This window comes from Salminus brasiliensis, chromosome 23 (genome assembly GCF_030463535.1).
Source record: "Salminus brasiliensis chromosome 23, fSalBra1.hap2, whole genome shotgun sequence".
Taxonomy (NCBI): domain Eukaryota; kingdom Metazoa; phylum Chordata; class Actinopteri; order Characiformes; family Bryconidae; genus Salminus; species Salminus brasiliensis.
In genome coordinates this window covers 12,956,838-12,977,563 of record NC_132900.1, presented here as the reverse complement: position 1 = coordinate 12,977,563, position 20,726 = coordinate 12,956,838, and the positions used below count along the sequence as shown (strand labels likewise).

Here is a 20,726-nt window from a genome sequence, read left to right as displayed (position 1 = left end):
TAATAGTATGATAGCTTAGATACATCTGTGGCTATTTGTTCTTAAGGATCACGTCTCTAGGTGTGTGTGTGTGTGTGTGTGTGTGTGTGTGCGTGTGTGTGTGTGTGTTTGTTTAGAGGGGAAAGTGCAGTACAGAACATTAAGCAGGGCCATAGAATACTGCTTATACACCTTTTGCTATGCCAGAGGGGCAACCGAAGAGAAATGCAATACTTAGCAACAAAATGAACTGGGGAAGGGACCAGGGGTAGAAACTCAATAACACACACATACACACACACACACACACACACACACACACACACACACACACAAAGGGTTGATAGTTGCTCAATGTGATTGCGATCACACCAGTGTAAGACAAGGTTGTAGCATCGCATGAGCAAAAAAGGGGGCCAAATAGAGCCAGAGGAAATGTAGAGAGGTGTGTGTGTGTGTGTGTGTGTGTGTGTGTGATAGATGATACTGAGAGGAAATAGGGGGTTTTGAGAAACATGATACAAAAAATTTGCCCTAGTTTTTCTGCTTTAAATATTCCATATGGTGAATCATAAACATGACATTAAACAGAGGAGAGAGGTTGCTAGGCTGAAATCGATTTTTTTGGAGGGGGGTTCTGCAGCTTGTCACTACTTGCTAGGTCATCTTCTATCACTAGTTATGGATACAGTTATGGATACAAGTGCTTCCTCAAAGCCACATCAAGCGCCACCACGGCTATATCTGAAACATAAGAAATGCGGCCTTCTCAAACCGGATTCTGAGGCAGGGCGGCTTCTAATTTACTGGCCGAACATGCTAATAGCTAATGGATGTGGACACCTTGGCAATGACAGGAAGTATTGTTGCCTTCATGATTCGAAGACAGAGACCATCATTATTACACTGCCTTCTAAAACACTGACATGTGAGACAGAGGGGTCAGCAAGGCATCAAGTCAGCTACCTCTAGTTTCAGACACAGCCATGTCTTCTCAGCTCACCAGGCTTGGAGGAGAACGAGAAATGCTAGCCTGTGTTGGTAATGAGGGCAGAGGAAGGGTCACTCAGAGAGGCCACCAGGCCACCACTGTGGCGAATCTGGGTGGTGGTATTAGCACTGTAAAAGACTTTGGATATTGCTGTAACGGTTGATAAAGGTTGCGAAAACTGAACAAACCGCTGGCATTATTTTCATGGCAGTGCCACTAAACCATGGGATATTCGGATTGTCATCATTAGTTCACGGTACTGTAATGTAAACACACCTTTATGGATACAGCAATCAGGAGCCACGGTTATCTTAAATATAAGGTTAGTCTAAAGATGTAATACTTTACTAAATGCTGGTGTTCATGAGGCTACATTACATGGGCCTTTAATGGCAACCAAGACAAACATATGCAGACCTTTCTGAAGGGTCAGTCCAGCAAGCGTTGGAATACTTTCTGAGGTAATATTATAGAAATATTGACAAAAGCAGCCATATGACTAACTAAAGCTAGCTGGAATAAGCCTTTATACATGTTGATATATAATCTATATGACATGTACTGTAGATTATGTAATCTCTAGATACCATCTACAGTCTTATAAATGCTGTAAAAGTGTTACCAAATATTACAAGATGAGATGTTTAAGAGAAGTGGTGTATGCCACTGATGGATAATTTAAGCATTATTACTTGAACTTAAAAGTGAAAAGATCTGCATTATTTCTTGACATAGGCAAAATTATCTGCCAATTCCAAAACAATATACCTGGACAAAATAAGTGAAAATATAAAACCTCATATTTTTATAGAACGCTAACACTGCTGACAATGAAAGAAAGCCAGTGAGCGTCTCAGATGCAGAACGGTGAGCAGGTTGAGGTGGCTTTCCCTTGTCATTAGCAACATTAGGTTTTTTGATTGAAACAAGGTTTGATTGACAAGGCTTGCTGTTGTTGTTGGTAGTTACAGTCATAGCCCATTGACTTTATTTATGTGGGTACCTGGACAAACAGAGTGCCAATTAAAGGAGCCATTCTGCCCCCTAGTGCCTGACTTTTACTAACAAATAGCCGTCCACAAGTCTGTGGACACCTCTTCTAGTGAATGCATTTAACTAGTTTAAGTTGCACCCATTGCTGACACAGCTTGTCTAATCCCTGTAGAGAGGTACTGCCAATAAAATAGGAATCTCTGGAGCAGATAAACATGACCCTTTTGAAAACCATGTGTCTAATGCCAGGCGTGGGCTAGAGGGGTCCCAGCATTAAACTGTGTTGGAATGGTGATCATCCAACTTCACTAACACTGTTGTTGCCGAATGCCATCAAATGCTCACAGCAATGCTCCACAATCTAGTAGAAAACCTTATGTCATCAATCCTTAATTAAAGTAAAGCAGGTAAGCTGCTGGTGGAACTGAAAAAAAAACCCCATGCAGTGTCTGCAGTTCACGAGAAGTTAGCAAGCACACCTGTGTTCCTTACATATACTTATAAACTATATGACAAAAGTATTGGGACACCTGCAACTGTAATAAAATGGGTAATAAATGTTTTTTTCCTGCTTTTGTCGGAGTAACTGTCTCTACTGTCCAGGGAAGACTTTCTACTAGATTTTGGAGCATTGCTGTGAGGATTTGATTGCATGCAGCGACAAGAGCATTAGCGAGGTCAAGATGTTGGATGATCACCACCCTACCTCATCATTCGCAGCTCTCCAGCTTATCCCAAAAGTATTGGATGGAGCATCATCCATCATTCCAGAGAACACAGTTCCACTAGGCCTCCCCTCTAGCCCATGCAAGGCATTAGGCATAATGCCAATAGGTTCATGTTTATCTGCTCCAGAGAGTCCTATTCTGACAGTGACTGGACAAGCAGTGTGTGTGCATTCGCACATCTGTGTCAGCAGTGGGTGCAACTTAAAGTATCTGAATGCATTCATTAGAAGGGGTGTCCAAAAATATTTGGAAATATAGTGTATCTATAACATCATTAAGAACTACACATTCTACACATTTTATTATTGTTCTACTGATTATCCGGAGTATGACTTATTTCTGTACTCTGTTTTAATTTGAAGATTCAGTAAAAAAACAAACCAAAAAAAAAACACTTCACTGGAAATAATTTATTCAAAATGCATAGATTTCTGTACTATACAAAACCCTGTTATAAAAGTTTCCATTGAGTTTCCCAGATTAGCCACGGAACTTCCACCATCAAGTTTCCATACAGCTTTATAAAGAGCCACAAACAGAAGAGCAGTTAATGAAGTGTGTGATGTACGTTCAAGGCGGGGCTACGTTCAAGGCGGGGCTGCTCAGGATGAATCCCGTGTAACTTCCTGTAGGTTCGGGTCTTGGCCAGGTCTGTGGATAGAGTTTTAGCCATGCGGTCTGTGGTCTGCTTCATCAAAAGAGCCGCCTCCAGGGCTTTATCCAGACTCCTGTTGATCGCCTCCTCTTGACCACACTTAAATCAAAAACCACATTCAGTAACAATGAACAATATGGACATTAGATACAAATCCATTAATACCAATTTAGTAATGATTCACAAAATATTTAATTACTGTACGATACATTGACTTTGTGGTTAGATACATTCTTCGCTACAGTAAAAATAAGAAGTAGCTAATCATGTATCCTGTGTTAATATTTTCAGTTTATTAGAACATTCAACATGATAAAAGTCCAATATTTAAAACAAAAACTGTTTTTTTTGTTTGTTTTTTTATGTAAAGTTATAGCTAACTTGCTAGTCAGTATACAACCATACAATGTGACAATACACTACAATATGATTTGATATGATGTAATACTTTAAATAATAAGAATATAATCAAATTAAGACTGATTGTTTAGATCATCAATAAATCACAATTGTTTAATTTGAGAAAAAATCCTTACCCAAACATGCTAACCTATTTTTATTATATTAAAGCAACACTATGTAGCATTTTTACCATAAAATAACAGCATCAAAATCATTGTGATGCTCCACTAAATTGTAATATTACTGCACCAGGTCTGTTCACATGCTTCTTTCACTTTCAATGACGCATCTGTATCTCTCAGATCGTCCAGAAAAGTGTGTTCTTAGGAGTGTCCCAAAGCATGAATTACACTTCCTGACTGTAGGGGGAGCCCAGGAGCAAATTACAGTGCTTTTTTGATTATGCTATTAATTAACCATTTTAAAAGGATGGAGAAATACTCTTTTTTTGCAATGGATCAGAACATAAATGAATGGAAAAGGTAGAAATGAAAAAATGTTATTGGACAGATAGTGCAGAAAAGACATCACAAACCTTGCTTGTACAATGATTGTGATTATACTAGGATTCCTAGATTCTTACCTAGAAATCTGCCAACATCTATTACTAATACTTACATTTCCAAGATCATAGCAAAGCCCTACCAATTTCACACTAATCCAGATCCCATTCTCACTCTTAACTGTTGGAAAGGAAGTCTTCTTGGAAGAAATTTGTATGTTAGACCAATGTGATCTGACCTTGCTAATTTTTTGTCTCCATGGCCTTCCTCTGGTTCTGCAGGCTGAGGCTGGGAGTGGTGAGGTCCGCTGAAAGTAGACATTACTGGGCAACATTGCTGAATCTGACTGGGTGGTGCGCCTCCTGCTGGACACTTCAGAATCTGACTGCTGATCCCGCACCTTAAAACTAAAAGAACAAGCAACACGCATGGTTTTTTTTTGGATTGAGGGATGAGAGGACTAATTGATTGATTGGTTAACCAGTTCATTTACTGATTACCTAGGTGGAAGACTGTTGCAGGATCCATAGCCGGTCTGGAGCAGAGGCTTATGGAGAAGATGAGGTGATAAATATCTGTCCTTTAAGCAGACATTCTCTCCTATAGGGTGACATACAACACGAGGGCTTCAGAAAAATACAATACACCACCTAGTTTTTTTTAGCTAGAATGAATGACCAACAGTATCAGCTGACGTCCATTTAAATAAAGCTGAATATGACTTTTATTCATGTTAATTCATGTTCCCAATAACATTAAGAACAATTTATCATCACGTAAAAGGCCAAATTATAATCCTATTTTTTTCTATCAAAACATGATGCTTCCTGATTTTTGATTACATCACCATGCACCAGCAGTTGGGTCATAGCATTATCTCTGATCCATCATCACCCGAAAACATTCATCCAGCTCAGAAACACTTTCTAAACAAATACCGTCTTTTACTGAGAAATATTCTTCATGTCCAAAAGTATCCGGACACCCTGTATAATCAGTAAATTCAGTTATTTGAATTTTAGGACCCACTGCATGCATTGCTGGCACAATCGCATAGAAAAGCCCTGCTGATAGAGAGGAACACTCTGGAGTAGCCACACATGAGTCTAAGGTCAAATGCCCAGTGCTGGCTGGTGGACGGCTGTGTTTTCTAGTCATGTGGTCAATCTTTAAAAATGATAGATGTGGATCAGTTGCCGATACATTTAACAAAAGATGATGAAAAAAGTGATTAATTATTCAGACATGGTTATAGGCTAAGAGAATTACACAGGTTCTCACCAGGTGGTCTATATCCATGACTGACTGCCCCGGCACTGGTTCTGCTGCCACTGGTGGTTGACTCAATGCTAACTTTGCTGCTGTGCCTGGTATATCCAACACTGGCTCTTCTGTTGTAACTGACTGGTCCAATGCTAACGTCACTGCTATGACTGCTTGGCCCAATGCTGACACTGCAACCAGGGCTGCTTGGCTCAACACTGGCTCTCCGATGGTTGTTTCTGGGTTTAGACTGAGACCTGTCCTGTGACAGGCTCTCTAATGAGGCTGCTAAAAGAAAAGAAGGGAATGAAACTCATGAAAACAAGAATATAGAAGCATAATGAACGTAAACATGAATACATGTGAGGCATTTGGACCTTTGGTCCATTCACCGGGAAAAATAGAAATAAAAGATCCTAGATCTTAGGCATTGTCAAAGCAAGACCGCTCTAGCATGTTCAAGTCATCTGTGTGCTCCCCTGAGACACTTTAACCCAACCATAGTTCCATGATCCATGATCCACAGCTTAAGGTAACAATATGACCTGTCACCATTGGTTTGTGCATTATCTAGGACCGGAGGACAAGACACACCTGTGGAAGAGCATTTCAGGTCATGTAGCCTTGTGCTGGAGGAAGGTCTGGAGTGATAATGTATGTAGGTTGGACTAAAAGAAACGGGTCTTTCAGAGTGATCTGATTCTCCACTGTCAGTTCCTGAGGAAGAAAAGGAAAAAAAAACATTACCCTGGCAGCTACTACAAGTACGTTAGATATGCAGGAGTAGTCTGTTACCTTTGGAAGGTGGTCTGTGTTGGTGTCGGAGACGGGTACGGCTCCTTAGTCTCTTCTCCTGCGTGTACATATTGCTCAGGTGGTCCATTCGCATACTTAGGTGTGGCAGGTAACCCAGACTCTCCTCCAGCACCTTCTTCAGACGAGACACCTCATACCGCAGAGCACTAATAGCCTCGTTGCTGGACAGGCACACAGCAATTTTACACCCGATATTAACTTGACTTGAAGGCAGTTGGGTACAGAGGCAAACCAACAACAGCTGTGTCACTGTTTAATTGCTTATATGGATGTGTATGGATTGCATAGTACTGACTACTACAGTGAGGTTCTGAGAAGACAAGTAGAGTGCTCACTTGGGACAGGAACAGGGAGACTGCTTGTCTCTGGTGGGCGTCTCAGATGCAGTAGGCCTCTGTATATTTACTGAGTGCTCCTCTTGGCTGGGTTCTTGCAGTTGAGCAGTATGTAGAGTGGCACCCTCTAGTGGAACAACATTAAAAAGCAAGTCACAGAAAGAACCCTCTAACAGTCACACTAAGAAATGCATTTGCAAACAAACATTCATTTGTTAAATTGTGTTCCTGGATCCTCATTTGGCAAATTTTCAGTTGCCCGCACCCCCCCATGACTAATTCAGGATGTGTAAATTTGTACATCAACCAGCGGGTTGACCTGTCCAGTTAGGGTAAGTCTAGCCATGAACCAGCATTCCAAACCACTCACTGTAATACAGTAGCACTAGAAAACAACAATGTTTACTGTGCTACAGAAAACATGGGCAAATATGTCAATCCCTTCAATTGCAGCCTCACATGTTGGAGTAAATTTTTATGTTCATAGCTACCTACATAGCTGTTGCTATAGTTGTTCAATGCTCAGTGTTCTTCAATTAGGCTAAGCTATGATGACTATGGCTGAAATAATGACTACTGGCTTTAAATGGTTTTGAAGATATACCAATCTGAAGGTAAACCACATACAATTTAGTGTAGCAAGGGAATTGGCAACACAATCTTGTGCAGTGTTTATGCTGAGCTAACATCAGTGTCTGTTTACCCTAACTGGGCAACTCAACCGAGTGGTCACATCCGCTTTTCAAGGTAATATGGAGATTTTTTTGTCACGCTTCTGCCATTCAACAAAAATATAATTGTTATTGTATGTAGAACATGAAATGTTTTCTTTTTTTCCCTTGCCTGAGCTTTCCGTGTAGCTTAAAAGTAAATGTCTGAAGAGGCATGTCACACCAATACTACTCTTTTTTTGTCAGATTTCAGAAAATTATATCCTTTTATGACATTGTCACTCATAATCAGTCTTACACACTCTATTCCATGATGGGGATAAAATCAAACAGCTGGCGATGAGTTTTGCTGAGGTCTACCATATATTACAATGTCTGTTAAGGGTTAAAGACAGTCTGCATTGTCAGAATGCAATGAAAATACACATAAGTTGACCGTGTACTTAAACTCACTGGCCAGTTTGATTGTTTTGTTGCTGCACAATGTATCAGCCACTCAAGAAGGACCACCATAGGACCAGCACAGCACAAGTGTCCAGCAGTGTCCAGCAAGATTCATCCAACGTAACATAACATTGTCCGACATAACAGAACACTGTTACGTTAATGTGTGTTGAGATGATACAAGCGCATCATGCATATTTGTGGTCCTGTGACCAGAGACATAGACCAGTGACATAGAGTTGGATAAAGTGATGAAAAGGATGATGAACACAATTGTGCATTGAAAAAGATAAGGTGTACTCTGGACAACAAGTAAGTATCCAAAAAACTGGCCAATAAGTGTATGGATGGTTTCAGCTGAGTAAGTTCATGTATGTGTGCATTTGTTGAGTGTACAGTATAATATGCATAGCTTACCTCGACTGCACAATGGTGCCTCTCCTGCGATGTGCAGTCCAGCAGGTGAATTCTGGGTAGTGTAGTTCTCTTGCATGTTCTGCGCATAGTTAGGGAGTGGATCTGGTTCAGACTCGCCCATTTTGGACCAACCAGCCCAAGGGATAACGGTGTGTAGATTAGAGTGGAATGCTTCGTTATCAGATGCGCTCATGCTAGACATGCTGTTGACATCATCAGAGGGTGAAGAACTGAGAGAGAAAGAGAGATTTTGCCTGTTTAGTGATCAATTGTTGAATCAAGCATTTTTGGTGGCAGGTCTATTTCACAATGTAAAATGTATTGTGGGTTCTCAAGTGGTGCAACCGTCTAAGCATTTGCCCCATTTTCATGCGACAGCCAATCTGTGGCCTTGCCCTCTCTGGGTGGCTAGGATCAGTTATTTTATACACTTATATACAAGTGTATAAAATAACTGATAACAAAGTGTGTTGAGGTGACCAAGCCCAGGTCTGTTGTACAACCGCAAGGGGATTCCAGTTCCCATTAGTGTTTATTTTAGTTATTAATTCATTTGCTTATTATTTAACACTACTGAGTGGCATCATGCCTGTATTACCATTAGCTCTACTGCAGATAAGCAAATTAGCTCATTTAAAAACAGGCATGATTGGCAATGTTATTTAGTCTGGTACTGTACACGTGAAGCATGTATGTCACTTAATTATGTCCCATATACTAATATACTTGCTTTTAAATCTAGCGCCCTCAAGGTGTCTTGCCCAATAAACCCACACCTTGTTGACATTATCAAAGAAGGGATTTAAAGGAGAACCAATTTACTTTTTTGACCAGTATGTGGTGGATGGCCTTAGCATGTGTTGGGGAAGCATGGTCTAGCCTTTCTGAGATGGTGGCCAATTCAGGGGACAATTCAGTAAGTATTCTAAGTTATACCCCCCTTTTTCCTTAAAAAATGACACCTGAAATACTATCAACATGTACAAAGCACAGTTTTAGAAAGTCATAAATTTATACAGACATTTCCTTGTTTCGCTCCCTCCAATACAACCTGGACTGAAAAGCGAGAGGGGGCAAGGCTAAAAACTAACCCAACAACAATCACTTCAGCTTGCTAACAGCACATTGTGCTGAGAGGACACAACAAGTGGACAGCTATCAGCTAACACTATCCGGTAATACTCTTGAATAATTAGTATCTTTGTTACAGTGTTCACGTGGATGGGTGTGCACACGTGAACGTACCTCTCAGGGTTACACGGTGTGTGCGACAGTCCTGTAGGCGGTCGGCTCATGTCAGAAGTGCTGAAACCACTGTCTGTCTCCGGACTCACAAGCCTCTGCAACAACCAGCACAACATTTCCTCTAATAACCAAAATTAGCACAATAGACTGTTTGTGCTGTTCACACTTCTTCAACAAAGTCAAAAGAACAGAGGCATCTACAGTGCTGTGAAAAAATATCGGCCCCCTTCTATATTTGCAGATTTGTCAACATTAAATGTTTCAGATCACCCACCCTTTTTTAATACCTTTATTTAACCAGGGTGGTCACATTGAGATTAAACACTTTTTTACATAAGAGCCCTAGCCAAGACAGCAGCACATAATAGACACAGAGACTACCCCCTAAATACCAGCAAATAGAGACGAGATACACATACACCTACATACAAATATAGCAGCTACTACTAAAAAGAGCGTTCATTTACACCCCTTCAAAGAAGTTAACTGTTCCAATCTAAAGTGTTTCTGATGATGACTCCATCTGAACGGTGCACTGTAACTGAAAGCTGTCTCTCCAAATACAGACCGAACTATTGGTGTCCAGTTTTTATATATATATATATATATATATATATATATATATATATATATATATATATATATATATATATATATACATATATATACATATATATATATATAAAACTGGACACCAATAGTTGAAGCTGACCAATAAATGCTTTATACACAACAATAACCCAATGTATTCAACGTCGTTCTGAAAGTGGAACCCAACCACTTATTTAAAAGATTTTGCAGTGATGCTTTAAATAACTAGCATGTGTTAGAAATCTCCATGCAGAATGATAAACAGCATCCACTGAGTGCACTCAGTTCTCTCGGCATGTCTATATAAAATATCCCTATAATCTAAAATTGGTAAAAAGGTCACTTCAACGTTTTTTTAAAATATTTTCCTAGCCTGTTGAGTAAAGCCAAATCTGCTCCTGAGAGCTGCTTCTGTAGCTGCCAGCATCAGAATCAAAACCCTGATGTTGACCTACAAAAGTCTGTACCAAGAGCCCTTCGAGCTTCAAGTAAGGCTTAGCTTGACCCGCCATCCTTTAAGATCCATGGAAGACAAGAATCCAGGCTTTTTTCTGTTCTGGCACTGAACTAACGGAACAAACTTCCTCTGGGTGTCTGAACGGCAGAGTGTAGAGAGTATTATGGACTCCATACTGACTTTTGTATTTAGTAGCGTCAAAGGTTAGAGATATCTTTTGGATCCTAGCTGATACAAACTAGTTAATGATATTTTCTGAGTAAACAATAAAGCATTTTTGTAAGTCGCTCTCCAGAAGAGCATCTGCTAAATGTCTTACATGTAAATGTAATGTAAATGTTCCAGTTTTAACTTTAGCTTTTTAATTATGTGTTTCACATGCAATGTAAAAGAAAGATTTAGCATTTACAGTGGGGAAAAAAAGTATTTAGTCAGTCACCAATTGTGCAGGTTCTCCCACTTAAAAAGATGAGAGAGGCCTGTAATTGACATTATAGGTAGACCTCAACTATGAGAGACAAAATGAGAAAAGAAATTCTGAAAATCACACTGTCTGATTTTTAAAGAATTTATTTGCAAATAATGGTGGAAAATAAGTATTTGGTCACCTACAAACAAGCAAGATTTCTGGCTGTCACAGACCTGTAACTTCTTCTTTAAGAGGCTTCTCTGTCCTCCACTCATTACCTGTATTAATGGCACCTGTTTGAACTCGTTAACAGTATAAAAGACACCTGCCCACAACCTCAAACAGTCACACTCCAAACTCCACTATGGTGAAGACCAAAGAGCTGTCGAAGGACACCAGAAACAAAACTGTAGACCTGCACCAGGCTGGGAAGACTGAATCTGCAATAGACAAGCAGCTTGGTGTGAAGAAATCTACTGTGGGAGCAATAATCAGAAAATGGGAGACCTACAAGACCACTGTTAACCTCCCTCGATCAGGGGCTCCACGCAAGATCTCAGCCCGTGGGGTCAAAATGATCACAAGAACGGTGAGCAAAAATCCCAGAACCACACGGGGGGACCTAGTGAATGACCTGCAGAAAGCTGGGACCAACATTACAAAGGCTAACTTTGTAAAAGGCTAAACTCGTTGTGTTTGAAGGAGAGTGAATGCTGAGTTGCTTCCAAAGAACACCATACCAACTGTGAAGCATGGGGGTGGCAACATCATGCTTTGGGGCTGTTTCTCTGCAAAGGGACTAGGACGACTGGTCTGTGTACATGAAAGAATGAATGGGGCCATGTATTGTGAGATTTTGAGTGCAAACCTCCTTCCATCAGCAAGGGCATTGAAGATGAAACGTGGCTGGGTCTTTCAGCATGACAGTGATCCCAAGCACACTGCCAGGGCAACAATGCAAAATAGAAGAAATTGGAAAGGGGGCAAAGATTTTTTCACAGCACTGTATGTGTAAGTGTGTGTTACCTGGGCTTTGTTAATTTGCTGTTCTGGAGATTCTTCGGTGTGGGATCCAACATCTTCAGGCCTTACAAATGTATGGTAGAGAAGAGAGATTACAGCACAGTGATTTTACACCGGTGTTTGGAATATCACTGCCCATACAGGAGCACTCTGTAGTTCTGTAAGTACAGGCTGTAGTCCATCTGTTTCTCTGCATACTGTCTTAGCCTCCTTTCACCCTGTTCTTCCGGACCTGTTCTTCAATGGTCAGGACCCCACAGGTCCAAGTAGGTATTATTTGGGTGGTGGGTCATTCTCAGCACTGCAGGGACACTGACATGGTGGTGGGGTGTCAGTAGTGTAAGTAGTAAGTAGTGTAAGTAGTAGTCCGTACTTGATGGCAATGGTCAAAAAACGAGCCGCACCAAGAGCCCTTCGAGCTTCAATTACGGCTCGGCTCGACCCGCCATCCCTCAAAATCCACGGAAGACAAGCGTCCAGGCTTTTTTCTGTCCTGGCACCAAAGTCGTGGAACGAACTTCCCCTGGGTGTCCGAACGGCAGAGTCGATCGCTGTCTTCAAACACAGACTGAAGACCCACCTCTTCCGAGAATACTTGAGCGAATAGCAGAGTGGTCACCTTATTGACTTGTGTTTAGTAGAGTCTAAACTTAGAGGTATCTTTGAATTTTAGCCTTTTCGAACTAGCTGAGGTTATCCTTGAGTGAATAGCGAAGCACTTTTGTAAGTTGCTCTGGATAAGAGCGTCTGCTAAACGCCTTAAATGTAAATGTACGAGTGGATAAGATACAGCAGTGCTGATGTTGAGTTTTTAAACTCCTTAGCATCACTGCTGGACTGAGAATAGGACAATGTCCTGCGAGCACTGATGAAGGACTATAGGATGCCCAACACAAACTGTGCAGCAACAGATGAGGTTCTGTCTCTGACTTGACATCTACAAGATGACTTTACAACTAGATACGAGTGTCTAATAGAGAGGACAGTGAGTGGACACAGTGTTTAAACACTCCAGCAGCACTGCTGTGTCTGATCCGCTCAAACCAGCGCAACGCACACTGCTAACACACTACCACCACATAAGTGTCACTGCAGTGCTGAGAATGACCCACCACCCAAATATACCTGCTCTGTGGTGGTCATGTGGTTTCCTGACCATTGATTAACAAAACGAAAGAAGGCAGCGAAAGAAATGCAGCTCTTTCGTCTACAACATTGTAGCCCTGCCACTCACACTGAAGTTATGAGCTCACGCTAACCTGGACTTTTTTTTAACTGATGTGTTGATGTGTGGAATTCACAGAAGAGCTCCTACCTGTCAGATGTCCTCTGATGTTCCGATGACACTTGTTCAGTAAACTGTGCCAGGAAGTCCTCATGGTCATCTACCTCACCTTGCACACTTGCACTGCCCTCCTCATCATCTCGGCTCGTGCAGGACGTCTGGCCGGAGGTTCTATAACAGCGTAGAGGTCAGAAGAAAAAATGGACAGAGGAGGTAGTGGAGGGAACTTGTTGTTTCCATTGGGAAACTGATACACACACCATGAGTCATCTGATCACACATGCAGACAAGCAAGCAGTTGTGTGTGCTTCATCTCACGATACACACTCTCAGCTTACAGCTTCCATCATCACTGACCCTTCTGCTGAGCCCCTATGGATTGAACTTTGAATGAAAGCCTGTTGTTAAGGTTTAAACATTACTGGACAGAACGATCAATCTAAATTATTCCCTAGTTAATATTTTGAGTTATGACTGGACCGATTTGTTGACCGCAAGATGTTTATACATTGAAATTGAAAGACTGGTAGCAGAGCAATATTCTCTAAGTGGAATTGATAGATGGTTGTCTTTATAAATGGGAAGAGACGATCATGTTTAAGGTTTAGACAGATATACAGTCCTGGGCAAAGCTTATAGTCAGCTAAGTAACCATTGGTGTGGGCAAAGAGTGTGTCTGCACAAACAATTGGTAATAATACAGTAAATGCAAACAATATTATTACAGTGTTTAAATTAGGATATTTATTTATTAAGATATTATTAAGAAATAGTGAAAAACACACATGTTTGTTTTTTTGGAATTATTAAGAAAACATTGAAAGCAACACCTTTTATATTTATGTCATGTTTATTTTAACACATATTTCTTCAAGAATTAGAGCCTTTCAAACTTTCTTTTTTTTCAAGAGCCTAAAACAGTTGTAACATCCGGTTAGGCTTAGTGTTAAACAGTGGTTCTTAGTTCCTGTTCTTGGAAACAACATGTTTCACATTTTAGTCAGCAGAAAAATCTACTTGACAAAGTTCCGCTTACCCTAAATGTATTAAATCAGACTTGTTTGGTATCTAAATTCTGCCTATTTAGTTTCACACTGAGGATACACGGTTGATGTGTTTATACCCCTGGTCAAAATGAATGAATAACATACTTAAAGCAGCACTATGCAGCATGCTTGCCTTAAAAAACATGTTGATGCTCCACTGACCTGTAAAAAGGAGAGCAGCATCTCCATTGTTGCTACTCTGAGCTCAGGATGGTACTAACTGCACTACGTAACTCTTGTGTAACTCTGGCATGCCGCTGTGTAATATTGTGCAACATCCTGTAATATATAACTCTAACGCCTCAGTCAACATGCTTCTTCCAGATGAAAGAACTCACACGTGTAATCCTGTTTGTCTTTAGGAGTGGCTCAAAGTGTGAATTCCACTTCCCAACTCTATGAGGAACCCAGAAACAGAAAATATCAAATCTAGCATAAAGCTACTTTAAATGTAAAAAATATTCTTCTACAGTAGTTTTATAGTACATTTCCTATTTTTTCTGAATTTAACACATAATATAATTATAAATTTACATAATATAAACTATAACAATAGAAATTTGTAAAGAACATTTATTTGTATATTTGTTGGAATTGATCGATTAATGTGTTTGTAAATGTAAACTCCACATTTTGATATTAATTCTTTTTTTTTTGGGGGGGGGGGGGGCATGTCAAATAAAGCAAATAAACAGTAACTATACTTGTGTGCAAACCGCTAACCTACATAGCACACTTGCCTCAAACCACATTATGCTGTTCTGTATCTCTATATCATATAGACTTACTTATGTGGTTACATCAACTATAAAAATGACTAAAGGTCATGAAAACCTGACTGAAAACTTGACTGTTTTTATAGATGGCCTAGTTGTGATTGTTTAACAGCTTGACATGGTGTGTGTAAAGATTTTGGTATGGCATTTTCACAGTGCTATAAGCTCCTGTTATATGATAGCTACATTAGCCCTATAGCTCTACACCTTAAGAAGCAAATATGGGACACCAAACATGCCATGGCTAAGAGCTGTGAAAATTAGATCTTTGATTTTGATTATTTTAGTGTTAGAGTAGGGAAAGCGAAGCCTCCATGAGTAGGACTAAAAGCCACTAATACACACAGTGTAGTAATGTTGCCCTAACACGCACAGAATGCAAGGTAGCATACTGTAAAACGTACTGTAGCCTGAAGCTGGTGTCGCTGGGGCAGCTGAGGGGGGCCTCTGCAGCTCTGGGCTCTTCGTCGACAACTTCAGTTGTGCAAGAGTGTTCTTCTTCCTCAACCGTGCTCTGGCTGCTAGCAGGGAAACTGAAGACTGACTCCTGTAAGTTCAACATGTACAGCTCTGTCCTTCAGTACAGTATTATATTACACCACAGGAAATGCATGTAAAACAAGTCAGCACTGGAACAGTGTTATTTACTTGGCATGTGTGTGTTTATATTAGTCATTTGCGATTTGTGTTTGTGAGTTATTTTTTAACATTCATTAATTCTGTTATCTCACAATAATGTTTTTAATGGTGAAATCAACAGTTCAATAGTTTAAGTGATGACTGGTATGAACACACAGTGGAAAAGTAGCGTGCAGTGCAGCCATGTTGGGATAGTAAATCAGCTCAAGATTTGATTTGATAATTAATGTGTCCTGATTTTGAAGAACTCTTATTATATACTAGATAGACATGGCTTGTGAGTATATAATAAAATACTGATATATAGTGTTTAGATCATGGACCCAGCCGCTTTGTGACAATATTAGCTGTGAAAAGAGCTATTTAAATACATATCAATTTTTTTAGATCACTAGCAAATCTGGTGCTAACATTTTCCATCCCTGACTTCTAAAAGACCTGAGTACAACACTGTACAGTATTTCTGTGGTATCCTGTGGGACTGCACAGCACATTTTACCCCTGTTAGACAGAGTATATGAGTATGAATATGGTTCAGTCTGTTTCATTGACTGAATGGGAGTTATCCACCCAGAAGTAACCTCAGCCTCTTTGTTTACAAAGATTCTGATTTGGTCTATAGCATAAGTCCCTCCCCATTCACTGCCCAGTTTACTCTTGTAGGCTGCATCCACACGCCACTGTCGCTAAGAGAGGTTGCTATGAAAGACGGTAAATGAGACATCCTTGGAGAAAACCAAGAAGTCAATCACATAGTATTCACATCAGTACACATCAGTACACTAGTACTGCACATTTATCATTTAAAAATGGGGTTGTTATTGATAACAAAAATTATAATAACACCAATAATAGGGTTGTATTGATATATCAAAATGCATCAGTTGGAAGGCTGTGATTCAACTGCATCAATAGCCATCTTTTTCTAACAACATAAAACAATACTTTTGCATTTAAAGACATTTAAAATGCAAGTTCAAATGATAGGTTGAAAGATATGTGAAAAGAAGTGCTATTATGAGTGAGCATGCATGCAGCTGGCCGGTGTCACCTCATGCCGGTGTGGCTGGCGTGAGGAAGAAGGGATGAACTCTGCGTGCCGTGAAGGAATGGGAGTAGAGGATACGGGAGGGGGAGAGAGCATACAAGAGGCGTTTCTGTCTATCTGTTCCTTTATGTCCTCCAGTTGCATACCTAGCCGGAATATCTCTCCTTCCACCTGCCTTCCACACATCCACACAAGCAAATGAGTATGTTGAGCTCACAAGAGCTCGCAAGCAGAACAGCCACAAGCTTAACTTCAACAAGGCTAAAATGTTTCAAAGTAAGTCCAGAGACAGTCAAAAATACAGTTTGAGACGGTTTCCCGGACAAAGATTAAGCCTAATTCAAAACTACATGTCATTCTGAATAGAGATTTTTCACTGCAAGGAAAAAGTTCTGGACTAGGCTTAATTTCAAAATCTAGTAGAAAGCCTTCCCAGGACAGTAGAGACAATTACTCCAAAAGCAGGAAAACATACCTTTAAATACTCTTGATTTCAGGAGAAACAAGGAATGAGTAGGTCTCCCAATACATTTGGCCATACAGTGTAGATACCTAACCCACTTAACTGCTAGAGATACTGTTTCTTGAATCTTGACTAATGCTCTTTTAAGTAATAAAACAAATAAACAAATAAAAATATGCTGACATCACAACAAGAAGATGGAATTTATGTGGTAACAAGTACTGTATATAGTGGTGCTTGAAAGTTTGTAAACTCTTCAGAATTTTCTTTATTGAGAGCGGGTTCTCAAGAGAACGTTGGGTCATGCAGCAAGACAATGACCCTAACCAAGTCGTTCTCCCAAAGATAGTTAAAGTTAGTGTTCTGGAATGGCCAAGTCAAAGTCCTGACACTATTCCCATAAAAAATGTTGTGGAAGGACCTGAATAAGCAGTTCATGAAAGGAAATCCACCAACATAACAGAGTTGAAGATGTTTTATACAGAGGAATGGGCTAAAGTTCATTCAAGTCAATGTGCAGACTAATCAACAGCTACCAAAAAAATATTTATTTGCAGTTAATGCTGCACAAGGGGGTCACACCAAATACTGAAAATAAAGGTTTACATTCTTTTGCCACTCACAGACCTGTATAATTGAGTAATTTTCCTCAATAAATAAATGACCAAGTCTAATATTTTTGTCTTATTTGTTTATTTGCCTTTCATTTACTACTTTTTTGCAATTGTGTAAAATCTGATGAAGTTTTAGGTCGAATTTATGCAAGAAATATAGAAAATTCTAAAGGATTCACAAGCTTTCAAGCACCACAGTATGTGATATATCAGATTTGTGTTTTTTCCTACCTGTCCGGGTCAAACTGCCCTGTGTTCCTCTCGAGACCCATGTAGTTCTGCATCTCCAGCACTCGATGCTCCTCTTTCTTATTCATGTAGTTCCGCTCCAGCTGATCCTGAGCCTCCATCATGCTCTTAAACATCTGCACGTGAAGGACAAAAAAACGCCACCCTGTGAACACCTCCTCGCAAAACATCACCACACACCCAAACATATCAAACTCACACCCCAGTGCAAAACAAAAAAAATAACATTTTACAGACCTGTTGAATGCTGTTATGCATTAATTTAAATCAGACATAGATCTTTCTATATACTATATACAGAAATTACTATATACTATAGCTAGTTCTGACCAGGCAATCAGATTTGTTCCACGCAAAAATGTTTTTTATTGTATCCTGCCAGTATCATGCCGCTAAATGCTCTTGCTGGGCAGTGGGAGCTGTGGAGCAGTGGGACTGTGGTCTCTGGAATGGTGGTCCATTACTTTTGGGATGAGTTGGGGAGTTGGGGATAAGGCATGGTGATCTTCCAACTTCCATGCTGCAGTTACTCCAACAAAAGCAGGATAAACTTATAATTTCCTTCATTTTCTGAAGAAACAATGAATGAGCAGGTGTCCTAATACTTTTGTCTATATAGGGGATTTGTGAGCCTCAAGCTAAGAGACCAGCCACAGATAACAATACAGCAATACAATACGATGCACATCAACAGAGAAAACAAAGATGATGCTACCTTTTGCTGTTCTTCAACCGTCATTGACATGGTGCTGATGCACTTTTGGAATTCCTTCATCTGTAAAGGCACAAAAGACAGGAATTTTTATTTGGATTAATTGAATATTTCACAATGCACTAACTCATATCACTTCTGTAATAAATATAATTTTCCATCTTAAACAGTTTTCATTTAAAGGGGACATATAGTGATTTTAAGTGACACTGCCTAGGAGAGAAAACATTCAACATGCAGAGATCTGAGTAGCTTCACACACAACCTTTGAGCTTCAAAAGGGATCCGCAGGATCAATTTGTCAGGTTGCGCAGTGCAATTTATGTGGGCTACTATGTAAATGTATCGCAGCTGCCAAACTATTTGCCTGCAGACGGCACAAAATGTAAACGAACTGCATTATGAGTGTGTACATCCATCCTGATTTGAGTAGCTGCACAGCTAAGGACCGAAAGGCAGGTGCTGCAGGTACTGGGTGAGAGTGTGTGTGTGGGTATGTGGCATTGTAGAGAGCAAGTGAAAGAGACAGAGATATGATCTCAAGGTGAAGTAAACGTCACCTAGCAAGTGCAAACAAGCACAGGTAGGTGTAAGAAAAAGTGTGGGGGGTATGAGTGGGATGAGCAGTGACACATTATCATTTAAAGGAACAGGCGCAAACCGGCCTGACAAGGCTGCTGTAGAGTTGGATCCTTGTGGTACTTTAACCAAAGCATGTCACAGGGATTCATTAAGACCCCATATAACTAAATTAAGAAATGCAATGCTTCTTTCTTTGGTCACATGGGAATAGTATTTCAGCACTGAATGGCAATAAATTCAGATTAACACATTTTGTTGTCATGTGTTTTGCTTATGCTCATTTTTTCAGGCTGGCTATAACCCCTTAAACAACCTATGGCCCGTCAGTGGGCCAAAGGTGGTATTACAAACGTCTATTACCAAAGAAAAGCCCCATCAGTTTGTACAGACGTCCCTGTAGTTACTGAATAATACAACTTAGTGTGTAATAAGCCTTTCACTGGCTCACTAAATAGAGGCTTGATGAGTCACTTTGCTTTACCTTCTCCATAAACTGGTGGATAATGGTTGTGAGCTCAGTGGTCAGTCTCTGGCCATCAGTCATGCTCTGCTGCTCAGAAAGAGACCTCAGCCCTGCATCTTTCTTCCCCTCAAACAGCCCTGCACACATTGTAGATACAGACAGAGTAAACACAACAGAACAACTTCACAAGTTTCAGGTATGCTACCCATTTTCAGCATAGACAGTTCCCACCCAGTAGCTAGGTCTCCTCATCATGCAATGCCACCAGCGCTGGGATGATGCAGGTTAGTATGAGCTTCCTCAAGACACGCCAGCCAGCGGCATAATAAAATTTCATAATTGCTAATGCAACATTATCTTTGGACAGCTGAACACGGGACAGTTGAATGCGCTTTGAGGAGAATACTAGCCAATTATGTTTTGTCAGCTATCAGACACTGGCTAGCATCCCTAGCATCCTACCCACCCTGAGAGAGCAAGGCCAGATGTTCTTGCTCCAGCTATCTAGGCTTAGATAAGTTAGCTAGCACAGACCATGTTTCAGCTAACTAAGGATCAAAACACACACATTTAGCCACATATCTGATAGCACAAAGTTGAGTGAATGGCCTTAGGAGTTTTCGACTGTTTTCAGGCACATTTAGTAAACTAGTTCATCCAGGTTTACTTGCTTTGCCTTTTAATCAAATTCAGGATGTTGCTAAACTCGCAAGTATGGTGGGATTTCTTCCCCCATCTGTTTTCATAGCGTGACATCATCATCCAGATATACAGTAGTACCAGAATAGTGCTCAACCCTAACATTGCAGTTTTGAAACTGTAATATACATCCTCTAAGAAAAGGGTAATCGTGACCCCGTTTACACCTGGTCACTTCATGTGACTAGTATCTGGACTGTAGCCTAATAAGATTTTAGTCCCATGCAT

At 40.3% G+C, this 20,726-nt stretch overlaps 1 protein-coding gene across 1 annotated transcript; it reads right to left on the bottom strand.

Annotated features, from left to right (window-relative positions):
- Positions 1–3,146: 3,146 nt before the first annotated feature.
- LOC140546216 (uncharacterized) lies at positions 3,147–15,591 on the bottom strand. Its single transcript, XM_072669448.1, has 12 exons — positions 15,434–15,591; positions 13,238–13,378; positions 11,926–11,986; positions 9,443–9,537; positions 8,198–8,427; positions 6,666–6,792; positions 6,310–6,491; positions 6,109–6,231; positions 5,533–5,802; positions 4,752–4,851; positions 4,490–4,658; positions 3,147–3,445 (listed from the first exon to the last, which is right to left on the bottom strand). The coding sequence occupies exons 1-12, from the start codon at positions 15,589–15,591 to the stop codon at positions 3,239–3,241; spliced, it is 1,863 nt and encodes a 620-aa protein (XP_072525549.1). The 3' UTR covers positions 3,147–3,238.
- Positions 15,592–20,726: the final 5,135 nt, after the last annotated feature.

Bases quoted from the DNA above. Each gene is read 5' to 3' on its own strand.
- LOC140546216 (XM_072669448.1), bottom strand. From the start codon at position 15,591: ATGTTGAACTTACAGGAGTCAGTCTTCAGTTTCCCTGCTAGCAGCCAG. The intron at 6,793-8,197 runs GTAAGCTATGCA...TTGTTCCACTAG, and splicing joins GGCACCATTGTGCAGTCGAG to AGGGTGCCACTCTACATACT. The intron at 6,492-6,665 runs GTGAGCACTCTA...GTGCCTGTCCAG, and splicing joins TCTCCCTGTTCCTGTCCCAA to CAACGAGGCTATTAGTGCTC.